At 36.0% G+C, this 16,895-nt stretch overlaps 1 protein-coding gene across 5 annotated transcripts in view; it reads right to left on the bottom strand.

Moving 5' to 3' along the window:
* Positions 1–16,895, bottom strand: part of DMD (dystrophin) — a 1,087,789-nt gene that overhangs the window by 677,617 nt on the left and 393,277 nt on the right. For all 5 annotated transcript variants that reach the window (XM_051641663.1, XM_051641654.1, XM_051641680.1 and 2 more), the window contains 4 exons: positions 11,444–11,685; positions 7,766–7,946; positions 1,864–2,009; positions 696–908 (listed from right to left, as the gene is read on the bottom strand). In XM_051641663.1, the coding sequence (XP_051497623.1) occupies positions 696–908; positions 1,864–2,009; positions 7,766–7,946; positions 11,444–11,685 (782 nt within the window). The remainder of the gene's footprint in view (positions 1–695; positions 909–1,863; positions 2,010–7,765; positions 7,947–11,443; positions 11,686–16,895) is intronic.

Below are 16,895 nucleotides of genomic sequence, written 5' to 3'. Positions count from 1 at the left end.
GAGATGAGGAAAGAAAAACATACAAAAAATTAAAAATACTTTCTCCATTTTTGTGACAGCTTGGTTTGAATTCCTCTGAAACCTGCCACTTTAAATTATGTAGATATAGAACAGGAATATGTTAAATATTGACTTATTTTAAATCTTAATACATCTAAATCTAAGCTGTTCCCAGAAATGCTGATAAATGTAATTTATAAATAAATATAAATAGGATATCCTCACAATGATTGAAACAGTGTAAGGTTCCAAAGTTGTAATTCTAAATACCTGGAATTCACACAATTGTGTAAGTCATGCAGACTTTTGCTTTCTTGCAAAAGCTTCCAAGATACTACCATATTACAAATTAATTATGTAAGTGAATCCATTAAGTCAACATGGTTACAGCTACTTCAGCTGCATGAAAATGTACTTCAGCTACATTGAAAAAGTAAGTAGAAGAGTATCAGTACAAATTTTACTGAAATCAAAGTGATTTTTTTCTATGAAACAACATAGATAAAGCCACAAAATCAGAATTTGAAGTGAAACCTTGGAACCACCAAATTCAAGCTAACTTTTTAGTACATTTTAACATACTATTTTGATATTTCACTTGGTTTCAGTTTCTTGAGTTGTATGAATGTGTTCTATGCTAGTCCCAGAGCCACAAGCCACCACACAGTAGTTGAAGCTGAAAAAGGTTGGTTAACCTGGAATCGCTGGAATTTGGTCATAAGATCCTCAAGTTTCTGGCAATGTTCTACCAGCTCTGCTGATAATTTCTTCCAGCGGCCAAGGATCACCTCAGTCTCTGATCGATATCTTTGGCTGACTTCCAGAGGAGCTTTCCTGGACAAGTCTTCCACAGTTGTGCTGAGATAGTTCAGGCCTTTTTGCTGCTCTTGCAGAGAACTTTGTAGAGCCTATGAATAAGAAGCAAATAGTATCACGATTCATGTGTCAGCAAAATTACTTTTGTTTCACAAACATAGGTGAGACTGCTGAAGAACTGAAAACTAAAAATGAAGGTGATCTTTGCTAAAACACCCAACATTCTACTGAGCAAGTTGGAACTGCTTTTCTCACACAAACAAGAAAGTAGATTTTTTAGTTGAAATAAAAATATCATCAAAAAGTGTTTATACTTGTTAATAGAGGTGATCCATATACACTTCATTAATTTGAGAAAGAAATTCACTATGGCTCTAATGATTACACCTTCAAATGAATCAGATTACACAAGGAGAAAAAGAATAAACTAGGATCTGATTCTATGAAGTCTTCAACAACTTCTCAAACTTTTGCAATTCTTTGTTGCATCTAACTTTTTTTTCTATATTATATTTTTTTTATTTTGGAGTGTGTTTCACTAGTTGCATCAAACAACATGCTCATTAAGCCATCCAATAGTAGAACGACATCAAACAGTGAAATGTAGAGAAGGTTTATACCCAGTGGCAAAACTTGTTCCACATTTGTATTTGCTTGTAAATCTGAAAGGAAATCTGACAAAACCCATGCTGTGTTTTACAAACCACAATCATTTCCATGTCAGCACTGGAAAATGAAATCAGCTAAATCTATACTTACCTACCAGAGCTATTGTCAAAGGAGCATTTTATAGATCATGGGTACAAAGGCTTTTACTTAACATGTTCATTATATTATAAAATTGGTTTGCATGGTGAAGAACACTTCCAATACTTTAATTTTAGAAATCAATATAAGCATTCACCATCTCCTGAAGCCTTTGCTCAAAACCTGAATGGATATCATTCACTCAGGATCCATGGGCTTCAGCAGACTCATGAAAACTAAGGGTTCTGTTCCTTAAAACTTTTCAATTGAGACATTCATTCCCACAGCCTGACCACTCACCTTGAGCTCCCTGAGTCTCTGCTCCATGATTTCATATTCAGCAACTACAACCTGAGGCATGGAGAGTTTGGTTTCTGACTGCTGGATCCACATAAGTATAGTGCTCATTGTCTCCTTGTACTGCGCTGGAGGCAAACTGTCAAAAACTACATTCAGTGGAGAAGAAAAAGGAAAAAAAAAATAATGAAATAACGTTGTGCTTCATTATCTGGTAAAAGATCAAGCCTTATCGAAATCAATGGCTATTCTGCAAAAGATATGGCCCAGTACGGCAGCATCAGTTTTTTCCAGGAATTGTGGAAGTAGAAAAACTTTTGGAGAGTGAATACATTCATCCTATTGTTTATGATTTCTCTGTCATTTTATCAATTGCGTGTCATTTGACTCCCCTGTTATAGGTCACACGACAACTTATGTGGCCAAGAAAAGTAGTTTAACTGTGTGTGTTTATCAACAGTTAAAACATCGTACTTAACCCGAAATCTAATTTCAGAAATGCACTAAGAAATAGCATTCCCTTTTATGACCCATGTTTAAGTGTTTAATGTTTCTGTTCAAGTAAAATGTTCTGTTTAAGACATCTGTTAAAAGCTTAGAAAATCAATCTTTCTTCTGCATTAAAGCTGAATTTTATTGAACTGTTCTTATTGCGCCAACATTACAGCTGCTGTAAATAGATAACATCTGGCACACACATGAGCAACTCATTAGCAGAGATACTCCCTCTGCCTTCAACAACATTTGCTTCTATACTCATTAAGAAAAGTACAGACAAACAGCATGACTAGTTGGAAATTAATAATTTCCAACTTGTACCACATAATAATTAAGCATATAAAAGCTAAAAAAAAAAAAAAAAAGTTACTCCTATTTGCATCTCCTGCACATCTGTGGTGGCACAGAAACAAAAAAAAATGTACTGAGAAATTGTATAGCTGTCTAAAAGTCAATTTTGACCAACAAAAAAATTAGTTTTTAAATGCAAGCTTGCTTACATTCTCATACAGTGATGCTTGGCAGAATATACTTCAGATTTTAACCTAATTTTGTAGCTGATCAACACAGGGCTACTTGAAAGAAACTTAGATTTTCAGTTAGGTATCATAACAACATGACAAAATCAGGGCAATTTAAGGTCTCTCTTGTGCACTATGCACACTGTATGGCATCATTTCCTTACAAAAAAACTTGACTGATCTGATTCATCACTCAACATCTGGGGATTTACAAGCGATAGGACGTGGTAGCAGAAAAAACAAGATTTTCTTCCCTTGTGCTGTATTTTCTTTACACAGAAAGCTACACATAACTGAAAGCAGAGAAAACAAAAAAATTCTATCTCATAAAATATAATTTCAAGTCTTTCTGTGTCCTTAGTGAGGTTTGTCTTGGCTTTGATTCATTTAATCCAAACAATTCCTACTGTAGAATAGACTATGCATTTAAACACGTCACTTCTGATGAACAGAGATATAATTTTAACAGCTCAGACATGTTAAAGAAGTATATAACTCTTAATCTGCAAAATAAATATGAAATTAGTTCAGTATTGTGGTATAATGTCTGTCTTCCAAAAACAATTTTCTCCTTTAAATCAAAGCCAAATCTTAGAATTTATGTATGACTTCAAGCAGCTATATAAAATAATACTTATTTTCAGCAGTAGTGAAGAGTACAGCAGAACAGGTAAAAACCACAAGATTTACTGTTACAGCAAACTCCACTAAACCGCACACAGCTCTTATCCTGAACATTTGCCAACAACAATAATTTTAAAACCATTCAAACACCACAAATATTTTGTCCGATTTTAATGATGTTCTCTAGTATTTGAAGGATTAAAGCGAGATCACAGATGTCGATTTAATCAAGCTATTGGCTTTCCTATTTGGTTATTAAATATTCCATTTTAAAAGCACATTTAAGTTCAGTGAAACAATGGTTTTCCTACTGAACTTTACCAGATTATTAAATACTACTCTTCCGCACCTTTTGCCTATCTAGGGTTTTTGAGGCTTGCTAGGTTTGTTGGTTTTTTTTGTCTGGAAGGAGAGTTGTTTGTTTGTGGTTTGCTGGGTTTTGTTTGTTTTTATTGTTGTTTTTTTTTTTCTTTAAATATAGACAATATGTCAGAGTTTTCATCCACAAGGAAGCATTTAACATCTTTTTTAGATTACACTTAAGGAAAGCCTATTTTTTTTTCAACTCATGATGCCAACAATGACAATTCAGTCAAAATCCTACAGTGGGATTCAAAGTACCTAATTTTAGCTGTCTAAATAATCTAACACATTTAAAGTCCCTCTGTGGGCAGTGTGAACTTTATCCCTCAAAACCAAACAGTAATTAGTATTATTGCTACTAAATCATAGTTCAAGTCTTAAAAAAACCCTTACAGTTGTGAAATTTACAGGACACTTGCTTAATATTTTGTACTTCAGTATGTAAGTATGGGGTAGATAAATAAAAAATTCTAAAGAATTTTTACATGATATAGAAGGTAAAAGCTTCTTAAAGTCCTTCTTGATATAAATAGGAGAGCCATCCTTTAAATGCAGATGAATGATTCATTATCAATAACAACAACAATTATGACAATGACTTAATCTTTGGGAATTACCGATCCTACAAAGGTAGAATCAGAATTTGAAATAGAAGCAGAGTGCATGAATTTATACAGCAGAGAAAAACAGAAATAACTATGACACCTCCTCTGTAATTTCCATCTTGATATTCTTAAGTACACCTGCTACAATAATTTTTTTTTTAATTTAAAGACTCTTCCCAAACTCCCTCTGAAAAACAGTCTTGTCAAATGGAGAATGCTTCTTACTGTAGACTGCAGCAAAATTAAAAAAACAGAAGTATCTTAACAGAGTTTGGTCCAGTCAGAGAGCAAGATGAGTGCTGGAATGAATCAGCTGTCAGCTGACTGATAGCTCCCCCCATGTTGAGATGGGAGGGAAGGTTGACCAGACTGTTCTCTAGATATCAAATTGACACAGCAGCAGTTACTTTCAAGACAAGTAAATTTAAAATTCAACCCCTCATTCTTCACCATGGCAATTATAGAACTAAGGATTTCCTTGGAAAATCACATTATTCCTATTCAAATTGTTGCCATGATTGTCAATGTCATTCCCTTATGTGTACTACTGAATATTTTGAAGCACTGCCTAACCTCTGTTTTTTCTATATACCAGTATTCGAGAAATGACTCTAAATGTGAGGAGAGAGAGCAGGAATGATGGTTTTACCACCTTCAAAAAGATCATCTACAGAAAGGAAGCACTATTTCCTCATATTTTATGAGGCTGCATTTCTTTCATAAACATTGCAAACCAGCGAAAAACAACCAAATAAGTTTCAAAAGTCACTTTAAATTAGATTTTTTAATGGCTAATGTTAATCTAATAATGGAGAAAAACAACTGAGAAAATGAAATGTACTGTGTGGTATAGAGAAACTACTGAGCTCTCTTGAATCTAAAAAAAACCCCAACAAAACACAAAAAAATCCCAAAAACCACACAAAAAAAATCCACCAAAACAAACAAACACACAAACAGTATTTGGGGCAGACAATGTCCTGGAGGTAGAGAAAACATTTTTTGGGAAAAGCTTCCCCTAGAAAAAGAGAATAGAGTACTATATATCCTTATCTATCAGAAAGGATAATGGCCTAATGTAATATTAAAAAAAACCAAAAAACAAACCTACAAAAACCACAGACTCCTAATGATGAGTCAAAAATCCTTTAAACATTAAAGAGCCCCTAATGATGAATAAAAAAAAAATATTAAAAAAAAATCTTTCTAGCATGTGTAGGTTGTATTACAAAGAAAAAAGGAGCAAATACTACTGCTGTTCTGCAACACATCATTAAGTATCCAAGACACTTTTCTATCCATAGAAAATAATTAATTATAAGTAATTTCTGCACATAAAAGATGGAAATATCAAAAATGCCCTAGCAAAATTTCAACATTTTCTACTAAACTAAGGCTAAAATAAAGACATGGGATATGGCTTTTTTCCCTGTTTGTTCAACAGAATAAGAACAGTCACTGAAGAAAGCCAAAGAAAATCAGACTCAAAGAAGAGCAATATTTTGTACTTCAGCTTCAGAGCTGTTTTTTCACAATTTTTGGTTCATAAGTCTTTCCTGAAAGAGGATTAGATAAAATGCAATATCCCAAGCATGATCTTTTAAAACAACAGCACAGTTATGAAAGAAAGTTAGCATGTATAAAATTCCTTAAGATAAAATATTATGTGACATAATAATCTCATATAAAATATCTCTACAGGTATGTAAAATACTGGATAAAACAGTTTCATCTTGATAGCTGAACCATTTGAGATGAAGCGTCTTTGATGCAGAGCAGTCACATAAAATAATAATAGACCAGGGCTACATAAAATATTGATTCAGGGACTTCTGTTCACTATCAGTTTAGGAGATTCTCCCCAGCCTGTTCAATGCTGCTGCCTCAGGACAGCTGCTTCTGTGGATGTCCAGGAGACTGGATGAGTGTACAGCAGCATAGGAGTGGTACAGCTACAACCAGGGAGAACTTTACCAAAGCCCTTGGTGGCTTGGTGGCATTGCAGCTCAGGCAATGAACACTACTCATGTTAATGGTCTAGCTAACTGGTTAGTTCATGAGGTCTTGTTATAGTAAAATTAGGTGAGGCAAAATCAGCAGTTACACAAAACTAGCTATAGAAGAAATCATAGAGAAGCCATCATTTACCATATTTTCCTGTTGGCAGAATGACAGCTGATTTCAGAATATAAGCCAGTGTGACATTAGAAGTCTTAAAACCTGATCCATTGTATGGCCTGACATGACACTTATTCTTTCTAAATTTTTATGTCTCATTCTTTCATCACATTCTATGTCACACTTGTGTTTTATTAATTCAGTTCTATGCACCATTACCTCTTCAGTTTGTGTGTGTCTGCATGTAGAAAGTAACCACAGCAGCCCAACAATGCAGTGTTGAAAAAAAGTACATCTTTAATGTCCCTTCCAACCCTAGCCATTCTATGATTCTACAATCTTCAAAAATGGAATCATGACAAAACTATCCATGAAAAAATTTAGGAGAAATACTATAAAGATCCACTAGAAGGAGCTAGCACTATGTATGATTTCAAAACGGTACAGTCACAGATAGCGGCTCAAGGGGAAAAAGATGTCTTTGCTCTTGAGAAAAATTAAATTTATATTTTGATCTGATAATTAATTTTTAATTTCATAGTCAGAAACAGAAAGTGTACGGTAGACACTGACAAGGTACTTATCCTTAAAAAAAGAATAAAGTGAATTTTCAATGTTGGTATAGCATTTTCCCCCTTTTGAAAAGTGTGTTTTATTACAAGTATTGTAAATAATGTTACAACTAGTAGCCATATATCCCGTGTTGCAAAAAAGGAACAGTTCATCAGATGATGAAATACTAGATACTCTAAAGTAGTGCCTTCTTTAATAAGCTTTATGGAATAAAACTTCTATTATATGAAAATCTATAGCAGATTCACTCCTGCAAATCTCTCTCCTCTCTACTGACAGAGAGACTCATAACCCAACTAAACAGAGTTTTATGTGGACAAAAACTATCACTAATTCTGTCCAGAAACATGCTAAGAAGAGGAAGTGTGATGGTAGAACTACACGGAGTATAACCTTAGCTTCTGAACAGTGTACCTTGCCTTGTTTTCCTACCAATATAAAATTAAATAATACACTGGTAATTTCTGAAAGACTAATCCAATTGCAAAAAAGACCACCTAAACTTTACTTGTTTAGGGTGACAGAAGCAAATACAAAAGTAGAAAAGCAAAATAATCTTTGCATGCTATTCAGGAAAATTGACTTCTTGTAATGAACACTTACTGGTCTGCAGCTGCTTTTCTCTGGCCTGCATGTCAGCAAGTATTTGTTTGAAATGGCTGGTAAAAGCAGCAAGGTCAGCATCCAGAAACACTGGCCTTTGTTCTTTCTCTTTGAGTGCTTGACTTTGAGCTTTTAGCCGTTCAATTTGAGGCTGAAGGGTTGACATTCGGATGATTTCGTCCTGCATTTTTGAACAAAAAAATCAAGATAAAGCTGTGCAACCAATGAAATGCCTAGTGCCATGAAATCACTGTTATTTCAACACACATTACACAACTGTTTTGCTTCCAACTGCATCAGTTACAAAAAGAACAAATTCAACTCTTAAAATATTTTTTCACAGGTCAATACCTCTGCTCCCAATATGATGCTCCTACCATTGTGTCAAGTTCCTTTCACATGCCATTATCGTATTAGCAGTGTCATGCTCAAAGAAAACAGGATAGATTGTACATTAAAATTCCATGCCCAGGGAGTATTTTTTCATGTGTAACTGGGAAGATAAAAACTACCCATATCCCAGAATCCTGGACTCATCTCTGTTACACTACATACAGGCTAAACAGCATGAAGCAGAAAAGTGGAGGAGAAGACATGCTGAGATTTCTAGCAGCCCCACAGTAACACATTACAGGGTGGGGTTGTGCTAGTATACCTTCTTTGGCAGACCTTGTAAGCACTGTGACACTTGCAACTACTACATAAAAAGACAGTAAAGTAAGCTAAATGTACAGGTCATCATAGAGCTACTATAAGAGAAGAAACTCTGTAAGCACAGTTCCAGCTTGGAAAGGCCTGAAAACAGAAGTAATAGCATAAATCTAAATTTGAGTTTCAAACATTGTTTTCAGTTTGAGAGTCTCTGGAGTCAGAGATCTCATAAAGTCAAACTTCTACAAGTATATCATGCAATTTGTAATTCATTACTACATCTCAACAGATTCCTTTCAAACAATATTAGTCGGTAAGTAATCTCCACGCACATATTTGTCTACAATAAGACAATAATGCAAATTTCTGTGATGCTGCACATTCATACAAATGAAAACTTTTAGGGATAATAACAAGTGAATTGCTGTGACCATTTTTGTATAAATATACTTTCCAAGTAATCGAGGAACAAACAAGGAGAGGTGATATGCTGGATCTTGTCCCCACCAACAAAAAAGAGCTAGTGAGGGATGTTAAGCTCAAGGGCAGCCTAGGTTGTAGTGACCATGAAATGGAGTTCAAGATTCTTAGGACAGCAAGGAGGGCTCACAGTAAGTTTACTACCCTTGACATCAGAAGGGCAGATGTCAACCTCTTCAGGGATCTGCTGAAGAAAGTGTCTTGGGATAACATTCTAGAGGGAAGAGGGGCCCATGAAAGCTGGATGATATTTAAGGATCACCTCCTACAGGCCCAAGAGTGTTGCATCCCAGCTAAGAGGAAGTCAGGTAGAAACTCCAGGAGGCCCGTGTGGATGAGCAAGCAGCTCCTAGAAAAGCTCAAACTGAAGAAGGAAGCATACAGGGTATGGAAGCTAGGGCAGGTATCCTGGAAGGATTACAGAGAGGTTGTCCGAGCAACTAAGGATCAGCTTAGGAAAGCCAAATCCTTGCTAGAATTAAATCTCGCCAGGGATGTTAAGAACAATAAGAAAAGCTTCTTTAGGTAAACTGGGGAGAAAAGGACAACCAAGAAGAATGTAGGCCCTCTCCTGAAGGAAAGAAGTGAGATAGTAACACAGGTTATTCAGAAGGCTGAGATCCTCAGTCACTTCTTTGCTTCAGTCTTCTCTGGCAAGTGCTTCAGCCTCAACACAAAGGCCACAACAGGTGAAAGCAGGGACCAGGAGAGTGAAATACCCCCCACTGTAGGAGTAGAGCAGGTTCATGACCATCTAAAGAACCGGAAGGTGCATAAATCTATGGGACGTGAGGGGATTCACCCACAGGTCCTGAGGGAGCTTGTGGATGCAATTTCTAAGCCTCTGTCCATCATATTTGAGAGGTCATGGCAGTCTGGTGAGGTTCCTGCTGATTGGAAAAAAGGGAGCATAGCCCCTATTTTTAAAAAGGGGAAAAAGGAAGATCCAGGGAACTACAGGCTGGTCAGTCTCACCTCTGTGTCTGGCAAGGTCATGGAGCAGATCCTCCTGGAAAGTCTGCTAAGGCACATGGAAAATAAAGAGGTGACTGGTGACAGCCAACATGGCTTCACTAAGGGCAAGTCATGCCGGACCACTCTGGTGGCCTTCTACAACAAGGCTACAGAGATGGTGGATGGTGGCAGAGCAACTGATGTCATCTACCTGGATTTGTACAAGGCATTTGACACTGTCCCACATGACATCCTGGTCTCCAAACTAACAAGGCACGGATTTGATGATGGACCACTCGGTGGATAAGAAATGGCTACACCCACAGAGTTGTGGTCAATGGCTAAATGTCCAAATGGAGGCAGGTGATGAGTGGTGTCCCTCAGGGGTCAGTACTGGGACCAGTGCTCTTTAACATCATTGTTGGAGATATGGATAGTGGGATTGAGTGTATCCTCAGCAAGTTTGCTGATGACAGCAAGCTGTGTGGAGTAGTTGATATCCTACAGGGAAGGGATGCCATCTAGAGGGACCTTGACAGGCCAATGCCAACCTCATGAAGTTCAGCAAGGCCAAGTGTAAGGTCCTGCACCTGGGTCGGCACAACCCCAGGCACAAATACAGGCTGGGGGGAGAATGGCAGGAGAGCAGACCTGAGAAGAAGGACTTGGAGGTGGTAGTAAATGAGAAGCTCGACGTGAGCCACCAGTGTGTGCTGCAGCCCAGAGAGCCAGTTGTGTCCTGGGCTGCATCAAAAGAAGTGTGGCCAGCAGGGCCAGGGAGGTGATTCTGCCCCTTTACTCTGCTTTGGTCAGACCCCACCTGAAGTACTGTGTACATTTCTGGTGCCCTCAGTACAGGAAAGACATGGAGCTGTTGGAGGGGGTCCAGAGAAGGGCCACAAAGATGGTCAAAGGGCTGGAGCACCTCTGGTACAAAGACAGGTTGAGAGAGTTGGGTCTGTTCAGCCTAGAGAAGAGAAGGCTCCAGGGAGACATTATAGCAGCCTTCCAGTACTTGAAAGGGGCCTACAGGAAAGCTGGGGAGGGGCTTTTCATCAGAGAAGACAGTGATAGGACAACAGGTAATGATTCTATGATTGTAATTATGACAGAAGAATATTCCCCCATTCTCCTATACAATAAATCCTGCATCAAAACACAAGGTATGTAACAAGTGGTTGGCAATGACACAAATTTGTACTTGACCACAAAGGCAATTTTCAGGTCCAGATCCTTGTGACAGAGGCAATGAGCAATAGTTTCTTAATGAAGAACCAAAGACACAGATTCCTCTGGGGATGGGGTAAAGAAAAAAGGAAAAAGAGTTGAGTTCCCTAGTTTTAGGTCTCTCAGTGTCTTAATAGCTAAATATTTGGGGCAGAGTTTTAAGTACCCATATGTTAGGTTCTATTGCCTCTTTATTTCTTTACCAGTCTTTCCTTTTCTTGAATAAATATTTTCATTAATTACCTTGGAAAGATAAGGAGTTAGTTTTCCCCTGATACATTGAAATAGTGTAGGTCATAATCTGGCCCACTGTTGGAACACCTATAAAATACAGCATCATAAAAAACCTGAAGAATAATCTCTAACCTTGCATTTTTCCAACTGAACTTTTACTGTAGTAGGATCTGTTGCTGGTGTGGGTTCTGCTTTCAGCCAGTTTTCTGCAGTAATTGCTGTCTGCTCCAGTTGCTGCAGCTGGGAGTAGAAGTCAATTATGTTATTTTGGTACTCCAGCCATGCCAGTCTTTCACTCAGCAACTGACAGAACTCAATCCAGCGGCTCTTCAGCTGCTCTGAGGCTTGCCTAATGTTGTCAGGATTCAGACCCTCTAGAAAGAAAACAAAAGAGTAAGTTCAACACTTAAAGAAGTCCCAAAGAAAAAAAACATAAAAAAACCCAAAGCAATTTCATTTCTGTATCTGAGAGCTCATAAAACCACTTAAAGAATTATCAAATAACAGTCCTGAACATACAGATGTTACACATTAGTGGATAAAGCATTTAAAAATATGTTAAGTTGCTGCTAGGGTACTTTTGTTACTATGGGAATGAATTATAAAGTGCATTAAAGTACAAGAATGGGAATAAAGCAGGAAGTAGAGGTACAATACATAAAGCTAATTAAAACTGCTGTAAGAAATATGAAAATACCTGACAGCTGGATTTTGAAAACTACGTATGGACTGCAATTAGATTTTAATGTATAAGACTGAACAAGGTTTTTTGTTTTGTTTTTAACAACAACAACAAAAATATTTAAATTAATGGGAACATATTATAGAGTTATTTTGATGTTTCTGATAATCCAACCCTTACATTTTTTATTGCATGGTATTTTAGAAATATCATAAGCATGGAGGAGTAAACTTATACTCAGATCAAATCTCCATCTAGGACAGTCCTATGTGTCCAACAGTGACTAGCAGCAGACACTAAGCAAAGACTGAGAGCTGAGAAACCATAGGTGACACTACTCTATGGTTATTTTCAGACAGGGCTTCATTTCCCTGATACAGTTTGCTTATTTCTGTCTATTGTTCGATAATCATGCTTAAATTAAAGTTCATAAAAGAAAATTGAATAGGCATTAGAGACCAGGCAACTGCCTCTAATTCCATTGTCTGTAATTTAATTATTTAAAACTATTTGAAGGTAGAACAGCTCAATATAGTCTGTGAGGAAAGTAAGGTAGTATATATAAGAGACAAGCTAAGGAGTCTTACAAAAACATCACTTACAATTATTCAGAAATTTTAACTCCAGTTGAGTTCAAAATATTAACTTAAGGATCTCACTTATTTTTCAGAGGAAAGTGAAATGTAATCCCTAACATTTATTTCTGGCATGACATGCAATAAACACACACAGCAATAGGATCAATATTGATTTCAAAATGAATAAACTTCTTAATCCGTTTAGTAATCCTATATGCTTAAGAACACTTTAAATATACCATCACCTAGTCATAAAATAGTTAACCAGTAAAAGAGAAGCTATGTTTTTATCACAGTGATAAAACTTAGGGTATTTTCTACTTCTTAACAAGTTTAAATGAAAAAGAGACCAAAGTCTTTAGTGCTATATTTTTTTATATGTTGTCAATATGGTTTATCTTACTTGCAACCTGTACTCCCAATCTGCAGTAAAATTTATCAGGGATAAAAAGTAATTATGTTCCTGTGCTATTTTTAGAGGTACAATGTAGAAAACTGTATCCTAATTACAGCTAAATGCCTTGAACTGAAAAATTACTGGAAATTGTTTATAATAAAATTTTCTAAGGAATTACTATAATGCATGCTATATAGTAAACCACAATCATTTATAATCTGGGATCATGTCTGTTGGGGAGCACCAAAGTTCTCTGGCAAATCCTGTTCTGGATTCAGCTCAGAGCTATTCCATTGAAAGTTGCTTGGAAACAGTTGACTTGGAAACAGACCATGCAGTACCTGATAGCAGTTCCCTGAACATGCTCTGTTTCAAGGATGTTGCCTCAGCCAAGCATATTCCACATTATTTAAAAAACTACAAGCTAAAATGTACAAAGATAGGAAGCCCAGTACTACTGGGAGATAATGGCAACTGTGGTAATTGGAGCAGCTTTACGTACACATAATACTCTGGAAACGCATGGCACAGCTTAAAGGCTGATCACGGGTATAAAAAAACCTGTAAAGCATAAAGAGGTAAACAGTATTTTGACACATTTAAAAAAAAAAAATCTAAGAGTAATGTGGTCTTTCGTGTTCATGTGTTTGCATCTGGAGATGCAGTATGCATAACTTCATTTTCTTGAAGTGTAATGTCTAATGAACACATAGTGAGATGTTGAAGCAGCAGCATAAACCTGAATGACATAGCATGTCTGAATAACAACAAAGATTACCAGGCACATAGATATTGCATCTTACCAAGAGCAAGTACAAACATTACACAGAAGATAAGCCTTTAACTATGCTATATTTCAAGAAATGCTTCGGTTCTGTTTTGACTCCGGTTATAAAAATGCTGTATACTCACAACAGACAGCAGATATCTTTGCTGCTGTGTTCACTGAACCTCTGAACCTGGAAGAAACTGCCTATGACTGTGGCAGAGTAGATATAAAAAGATCACTTTTATTTATTCCTCCTTTCCTCTCTTTGCCACAGTCTCCAAAGTACCCTTAGGCAAGATTATGATTATAAGGGAAAGTGCAGTCATGGATTCTCCTTGCATAATCATACTGTTCACTGTAATATTTTCTTCAGGGATTCAGAGAGGACTATATTTTCAGATGACAACCTAGGTACATCAGAGCGTGTTTTCTTCTTTCCACTAATATATCCCTCTTAACATAACACTGAAATATGTGCAAATACACAATATTTTTCAGTTTTCTTTAATTTTTTAATATCTAAACTTTGAGTCTAAATGAGACTCCACAAGTGCATAGATGAACAAAGAAATGCTTTTGCTCTTCATATAACTGAACTGGACAGTACAAGATTGGAATGTGCAGAGCCATGTTTTGTAAAGTATTGCCAAGGTGCACCTCCATTAGGCAACACAATATCCAGGAAGACTCATCTGAAAATCTCTTTAGGATGCATTTTAAAAGTCTCCTAATTGACAGTCCCCTCAGGTAACTAAAACTTGTCTATCAGATGTGTATCAGTATGCCATTTCCAGAAGGATGCAAGAAAATGGTCATTACTTGCAGATGAAATTATTTGGGGAAATTTTTCACAATTTTGTCTTACTTGTAAGAAAGCTAACCATCTGTATCATTCAAAATAAAAAAAACTAATTATTGTTTGAACAGTTGGTGTAATGAAGGCATAATTTCAATGTTTTAATTTGATCATTAAATTGATGAAAATCAAGAATTTGATACTTACTTCCATGATAAGTATTGATTTCTTCACAGTGTGTAGCAACTTTAGCAACCACCAGCTTTCATTCATTATGTTAGTATCTGTCCCCTTACTCTGCTTCACTCATGGCAGTAAGACATACCAGAAGTTTTCAAGCAGGTGAAGAAATAATATAAAACCCCCTATCTGGTAAAATAATATTATTTTGGAATAAAAGTTAATAATATTTTAATGTTTCATATTCTTAAAGATTCTGATATAATCAATGAATAAATATACTGTAACCAGAGGAATGAGATCATTATCTGAAGTGCATCCATTCATTTTATTACCTTGTGTACTGCACGTAACAAATTGTGTCTGAATATTTTTAATTGTGCAGCACCTTACATGCAAGTACTTTGGAATTACCACTTAATATGAAGTATACCTTATTAAGTGCATTTATCATTTGCTATGGTTCTTGATAGAATAATGTAATATTATCTGTGCATTTATAGCTATACTCATGAGGGTATGTGAAATGGTAACTGGTAAGATAATTCTTCCACGGAACAGTGACACTTAATTACATGTTTTATCACAATAAATCTATTTGTATTCTCTTTAATGCTGTCTATCAAAATTCTCCAAGTTTCCATTTTTATGTCCTATTTATTTTATTTTAAACTACTATAATAGTCAAGTGTCCACTCAAACTGCTAAACTGCTTCACTCATGCATCAACAGATTTGTTAGCCTGTTTTAGAATAGATTTTTTCCCTAGAAACACTAGTAAACTGTAGATGTCAGTAATCACCAGTCTTCTTTAAAAGCATGGGCAAGGAGAGGCAGAGCATGGCCCATGTAGAAGATAGGTAAAGAATCATCCACCAAAAGCACCAATGATTTCCCCTGTGATGGAGAAGTCCTTTAAAAGGTAATATCCAGACACACTGCTTGCAGACACGATAATAGATGGAAGTTCTTTCTAGCACAAAACAGTTTTGCTGACAATGGCTGAAGGCAGTTACGTAAGTAGTGCCCTGGATAAATATACTTCCTCAGAATATTTTCTTCTGTGGTAAGGAATAAATAAATTAAACTCTAAATAAACCAATCCAATTATCTCCAGAATTTGAAGCCTATTGTTTACTTACTCCTTCTTCTATCACAGTAAAAATAAAAGCAGAAATAAATAATAAAAAATTATTCAACAAAGAAATTCACCAGAGGTCTTAATCTTTTTATGAACTTTATCTGTTACATTCAGAATCTTGTTTACAGGCAAAAAGGAAGCAGATCTTAAATTAAAGCCAAGAATTTGGAAATAGCAGCATTGGAATCTTAAGAATCTAACCATTACTAGTCCAGATGGAACTGATAAACATTAAATAAAAAATAACAATGCAGTTAAAATTGTCATCACTTGACTTCAGAACTGATCTATGCCTGAAATATGTTTGCTCTGTGTAGCCTTTAATTACAGATTACACTGGAAGTAAATGACAGCCAGCAATTTTGTCACTGACTGGTTCCCCTAAAGAAAGTACTGCGCAGAATAATGACGGGAGCATCATCATTTGTGATTTGTAAATTGTAATAGTTAAAAAGGTTTTTAAATTCAATACATCTTCCTTCCATTAGATGTTAAACTGTGTGTCTCCCCTAAATCTATAAAGGCACATGAATTCCAGTTCCTTTCCATGCTATGGAAAAGAGTTCAAGCATTAGAGGAGGAAGGTATGTATTCTACTCTGTCTACTCTGTTGAACCTTATTTTGGAGATGTAGCAAAACTGCCCTGTGCTATATCCTTTCCTCGTTCTTACTGAATCCAGAAATCAGAACAAAAACAGCCAACAACCAGAGATGCAAACTGCAAGTCATAGATTAATTTCCACAAGCCACACAAAGACTAAAAAAACTTAGTTGAATTACAGTGGAAAATATAAACCTGCAGAAGTTTATTACAGTTTGAGATGTAGGTTTAAATTTTAGTTACTTTTTCAGGTAACTTGAATTCAGTATCAATTTAGAGATTATCCTATTAATTGCAATAGCACTAGATTATAATTTGTAAAAAAAAGACAAATAGAAAACTTGTTGTATTTAAAAGTAAAAAAGCTGAACATGGCAGTTAACTTCCTCTACAAAGAGCAATTTTGAACTCCTAACAAGATATTCCATTTGCAAATTTT

Source organism: Apus apus, chromosome 1 (assembly GCF_020740795.1).
Source record: "Apus apus isolate bApuApu2 chromosome 1, bApuApu2.pri.cur, whole genome shotgun sequence".
NCBI classification, from domain to species: Eukaryota; Metazoa; Chordata; class Aves; order Apodiformes; family Apodidae; genus Apus; species Apus apus.
This window is presented reverse-complemented; position numbering and strand designations above follow the sequence as displayed.